Genomic DNA, 5,925 nt, shown 5'->3' with positions numbered 1-5,925 from the left:
GCTTAAAACAATGGCATAAACATGTTATCCTTAGGCGACATCATCTCGCCTGGGCGAGCCATACCATTGCTCAAAATAACCCACACCTCGCCTAAACGAGGATTCAAGCAAACAAACCTCCTTTCTCATCGCGACCTCGCTTAGGCAAGTCGTTCTCGCCTAAGCGAGTACCCTGTCGCTTAGAACACCAATATGTCTCGCTTGGGCGAGATATCGCACTCAAAAATGGTTCAGGTTTCCTCGCGACCTCGCCTAGGCGAGCGTCTCTCGCCTGAGCGAGTAATGCGAACCAGGACCAAAACAAGACTCTGCAACTCTCGCTTAGGTGAGATGGAGTCGCTTGGGCGAGACTTGTAGGGTTTCGAGTTTGATCACGCGTACAGTTCACTCTAACAATGCACAAACATACCAAAACACATTCTTATTCTTACCAAACCAATTTACACACATTGCAACAACACATAGGCACAATATAGACTCCATAAAATTCCCAATCTCCAAGTTTCACACCATTCCCATATTTACAGTGTATAAACCCCTTTTCTTCATGCATTTAGTCCAAAATTCAAATAAGACAGTACCAACTCACAACCCCCAAATTCCCTCATGTGCATCACGAATTTCAGTGTATAATATACCAAAAACTACAGCATATAGGACCCAATTGGATAACAAAACGCAACAACACAAGCAATATCAAAACACACATAATTTCAGCACCCCTAACCTGGATTCTTGATTGAATTTGCGAAGAGACTAGGGATTCCTTGGTGCACCAAATTCCTTGCTTCCACCTCTTTCTCTCACTCAGCCCTTGCACTCTCAAATCTCACTCTTCCAATTTCCGCTCTCCTCTCACCCAAAACGAAAATAATTGCAAAAGCCCCTTTCCAATTTTTGCCTTTTATATGTGTCTTATTATTGGGTTAAAGGGCTGAAACGAATTTAGGATTTTTGGTGGGGTTAAGTCTCATTTAATTATCATTATAAGATGATTTCTAGCCCCTTCCTTGGCTGCCCCTTCTAGGTTTACTGTTGCCCTCTCATATTCCCTCCAAAACTACACTAAAAAAAATAAAGTTCCAATTTCATTCCCAACCAAGTTTGAACCCATGACCACTTAGTCACCATTCAAGTGCATAACCAATTCAACCAAGTCATGTTAGCGGTACATTCCAATCATGATAAGATCACAATGCCAATTCCATACCCATACATATTATTAAAAATCAATAATAAAACAATCAACACATAAATGACATACATAGGACTCAAACCCAAGTACTCTCACACAATCAAAGTACTCTCAACCACTTGCGCTAGTACTTTTTCACGTCACAAAAACCAATAATTAATGCCATAAAGGCACTTTCTACCCGCATTTATTAGTTAATTAATTATTTAATTAGTTAATTTTCATGGGTCTTACAATTCTCCCACCTTTAAAAGTTTTCGTCCTCGAAAATAGGACTTACCAGCAAAGAGGTGAGGATAAGACTTCCTCATGAGATCCTCCATCTCCCAAATCATCTCCTGGGTTACCTCGTCCCAAAGAACCTTCATAGTCCGAATCTCCTTCCCTCTGAGTTGTTTGACTTGAGAATCCAGAATTCTCATCGGTCCCACTCCCAAAGTTAGATTCTCACGCACCTGGACATCATCCTGTTCCAGCACATGAGTAGGATCCGCCACATACTTCCTCAACTGTGATACGTGGAAGACATTGTGCAGGTTTGCCAAGTGAGGTGGCAATGCAATCTCGTACGCCACCGGTCCAATTCGCCTCGTAATTTGATATGGACCGATGAATCGAGGAGTTAACTTCCTCGACTTCAATGCTCTCCCAATACCTGCTGTAGGGGTAACCTTGAGGAACACGTGGTCCCCTGCCTCAAACTCAAGTGGCCTCCTCCTCTTATCTGCGTAGGATTTCTGCCGACTCTGAGTTGCACGCATTTGATCTTGTATTACCCTTACTTTCTCAATAGTCTATTGTAAAAATTATGGGCCAAGAACCACAAACTCTCCATCCTGCTGCCAACACAAAGGTGTCCAAAATCTCCTACCATACAAGGCCTCGTAAGGTGCCATCCCAATGATGGAATGGTAGTTGTTATTATAAGTGAACTCCACTAGCTATAGCACATCACTCCATGTCCCGAGGTGATCCAGAACACATGTTCTCAATAAGTCCTCCAGAGACTGTATGATTCTCTCAGACTAGCCATCAGTTTGAGGATGATATGCCGAGCTCATTCTCAACTGAGTGCCCAAAGTGTTCTACAACGATTGCCAGAACCTCGAGGTGAATCTCGGATCTCTATCTGATATGATACTCGCAGGCACACCATGTAATCCGAGTATTTCCCTAACATACAACTCTGCTAGTTTATCTAGAGACATCTTCTGATTAATGGGTAGAAAGTGTGCACACTTCGTCAATCTATCCACTATTACCCATATGGAATCATGCCCCCTCACTGACCTTGGTAGATGCGTAACAAAGTCCATGGAAATGCTGTCCATTTTCCACTAAGAAATCTCAAGAGGCTCCAACGTACCCCCTGTCCTTTGATGCTCGATCTTCGCTTTTTGACACACTAAGCACGATGCTACATAATCTGTCACATCAGTTTTCATTCCAGTCCACCAGAAGGTCGCCTTCAAGTCTTTATACATCTTAGTCATTCCTGGATGTAGGCTAAGGTCGCCTTCAAGAGCATCTTCCTCAATACCCGATTCCTGGGTACACACACCCTCTCTCTAAAACGCAGGATGCCGTCTTTACCCATCCTAAAATCTTTTCTCTTATCTGTACCTAGCTCACCTATTATCTGTTGTAGCTCTTGATTCTTTCCCTATTCCACCCGAACCTCATCTAAAAACTCATTGGTAATTCTTAACATGTTGCACCGTATATGACTTTGCCCCATATCCAGCCCCAGATTCATGTCTCACAACCTCTCTAACAACTCCAACTCCTTAATCATCATGGTTGACACATGGATCCTCTTCCTACTTAGGGCATCTGCTACGACATTAGCTTTACCAGGATGGTATAACAGCTCAAAGTCGTAATCCTTTAAGTACTTTATCCATCGCCTCTGCCTCATATTCAACTCTTTCTGGTCGAACAAGTACTTCAGACTCTTGTGATCGCTGAATACTTGGAACTGTGCTCCATACAAATAATGCCTCCAAGTCTTGAGGGAAAAGACTACTGCTGCTAGTTCCAAATCATGAGCAGGATAGTTCTTCTCATGCACCTTTAACTGACGAGATGCATATGGGACTGGCCGTTTCTCTTGCATTAACATGCAACCCAGCCCTTGATATGAGGCATCACAATATACCTCAAACATCTTATTTAGATCTGGAATGACTAACACCGGTGCAGTCGTCAACCTTCGCTTCATGTCCTCAAAACAAGTTTCACATTCATCGGTCCAAGCGAAAGGATGATCCTTTCTAGTGAGCTGAGTTAACGAATTCACCCTCTTAGAGAAACCCTCCACAAATCTCATGTAGTAACCTGCAAAACCCAAGAAGCTCCTCACCTCGATAATGGTCTGCGGTCTCTCCCATTTTACCACCGTTTCAATCTCAGCCGGATCCACTCTTATCCCCTGGGCTGATATTACATGACCCAAGAACTGTACCTCCTCGAGCCAAAATTCACACTTCGATGGTTTCCCATACAGCTGGTGTTCTTTGAGGATTTCCAACACCACTCTCAGATGCTCTGCGTGTTCCTCCCGGCTCTCAGAATATATGACTATGTCCTCAATAAACACAACAACAAACTGATCCAAGTACGGCCGGAAAATTCTGTTCATGTAATCCATGAAGATCGTAGGAGCATTAATCACCCCAAACGGCATCACCACATATTCATAATGCTTGTAGCGTGACCTGAAAGCCGTCTTCTGCACATCCTCTGGCTTGACCAAGATCTGATGATACCTAGACCTCAAATCAATCTTTGAAAACACCGCAGCTCCCTTTAGTTGATCTAGTAAGTCATCAATCCTCGACAATGGGTACTTATTCTTTATGGTCAGCTTATTCAATTGCCGATAGTTAACACATAATCTGGAACCACCGTCCTTTTTCTTCACTAATAATACCGGTGCTCCCCACAGTGATGCACTGAGTCTGATGAACTTCTTTTCAAGCAGGTCTTCAATTTGCTTCTTCAATTCAGCTAACTTGGCTGGCGCCATTCTGTATGGTGCCATAGAAACTGGTCCCGCTCCAGGGATGAGATCAATAGAGAAATCCACATCCCTACTCGGTGGCAATTCTGGAATCTCGTGTAGGAAGACATCAGCATACTCATCCACTACTAGTATGCTTTTGATCTGCTCAAATGTGCTCTTCTTCTCTCCTTAAGCCACTATCATGAAACAAGTAGCTCCAGCTTCAACCTCTATAATCGCCTTTTGAGCTGATATCAACTCTAGCCCCAAAGTCTCTGGAAAAATCACACTGCGACGTCCGCAATCAATAACAACGTGATTGCCTGACAACCAATCCATTCCTAGAATTACATCCAAGCCCTCCAATAGCAAGCAAATGAGATTCACTTTGAACTTGCGGCCCGCCACTTCCATTAAACAACCTACACAGACTGAACTAGTAGCCACATGACCCAAAGATGGGGTTGAAACCAACAACTCACAATCCAAGTCACGTTTCTCCAAGCTCAGTTTTGACACACATGCATCAGAAATAAAGGAATGTGTTGCTCCGGAATCAAACAACACCAATACTACTTTACCAAACAATACACAAGGTTCAAGAATAAGATTACCCGATTGTGTAGCCTCGGTGGTGGTTAGGGCAAAGACTCTGCCAGCTACTCTAGCTCGCTCTGCTAGCAATGTTGCTGGTTTCTTCGCGCCAGGACTCTTCTTTTCTTGGCAATTGTTGGTGAAGTGTCCCGGTTTGACGCATATAAAGCACTTGCGACGGTCGCCTGACCCTCCCACTCTACCTGCCAGTTGAGGACAATTCCTCTTCAGGTGGGGTCTGCCACAATGGTAGCAAGTGGGACCTTGAGATGTCTGTGGTCGGCTATACGGCTTTTTCATTTGTCTAGCCTCTGTGACATTTTTCTGATGTCAACTCACAATAAGACCAGGGCCCTTCTCTAGGTGCTCAGCACTCTTGGCCTGTTCCACCAAGACTAGGAATCTTCTCTCTCTCAAGGGTGTCACCACCTTCTTCAACTCATGTTTGAGTCCTCGCTCAAACTTCAAGCACCTCCATTCCTCAGTAATATTCTGCGAGTAGTATCTCGCCAGATGCTCAAACTTGTTGACATACTCCTGCACTGACATATCCCCTTGCTGTAGTGCAAGGAACTCTGCCTCCCTGTCCTGTCTAGCTGTACCTGGAAAATATTTCTCCATGAAATGAGTCCTGAAGTTGGCCCATCTCGTCGGCTCCTTCCGAGTCTCCATCTGTTGTTGCATACCTGTCCACCAATATTCCGCATCCTCATTAAGCAGATAGGTAGCAAAGAGAAGCTTCTGCTCATCCTCACAGTTCATCACCCTGAAAATCTTCTCACATTTGTGGAGCCATGCATCCGCTTCATCAGGAGAGGCTTTGCCAGTGAACTCTGCTGGCTTGTGGCGCAAGAAGTCCTCCATGGTCGGCACCCCGATTGGTGCAATCACCATTCTAGGCTGCGCTGCTACGGGTGGCTGCATCGCATCCACCATCCGATGAATAGCCTCAGCGATGTCATCTGCACCACTACTCATCCTCCTCCTGTTAGCAGCCATAGCCTGGATACGCCACATCACAACTGTTATAAATCAATCACTTAGTCAACAAAAACCACTCACACCTTTTCAACATTCAACAAAAACACACAACAAACAATCACATCCATAAGCTCACTCCCCACTAGCCCCA

At 44.4% G+C, this 5,925-nt stretch overlaps 2 protein-coding genes across 2 annotated transcripts; both read right to left on the bottom strand.

Moving 5' to 3' along the window:
- Positions 1–585: 585 nt before the first annotated feature.
- LOC114175327 lies at positions 586–1,956 on the bottom strand. The gene is made up of 2 exons (XM_028060106.1): positions 1,476–1,956; positions 586–644 (listed from the first exon to the last, which is right to left on the bottom strand). Exons 1-2 carry the CDS (start codon positions 1,954–1,956, stop codon positions 586–588), a joined length of 540 nt encoding a protein of 179 aa, XP_027915907.1.
- A 2,432-nt stretch (positions 1,957–4,388) lies between these two features.
- LOC114175326 lies at positions 4,389–5,093 on the bottom strand. The gene has a single exon (XM_028060105.1). The coding sequence runs from the start codon at positions 5,091–5,093 to the stop codon at positions 4,389–4,391; it is 705 nt and encodes a 234-aa protein (XP_027915906.1).
- Positions 5,094–5,925: the final 832 nt, after the last annotated feature.

Source organism: Vigna unguiculata, chromosome 3 (assembly GCF_004118075.2).
Source record: "Vigna unguiculata cultivar IT97K-499-35 chromosome 3, ASM411807v1, whole genome shotgun sequence".
Lineage (NCBI taxonomy): Eukaryota > Viridiplantae > Streptophyta > Magnoliopsida > Fabales > Fabaceae > Vigna > Vigna unguiculata.
Note: the sequence above shows the minus strand (reverse complement) of the source record. Positions and strands in the feature narration are given on the sequence as shown.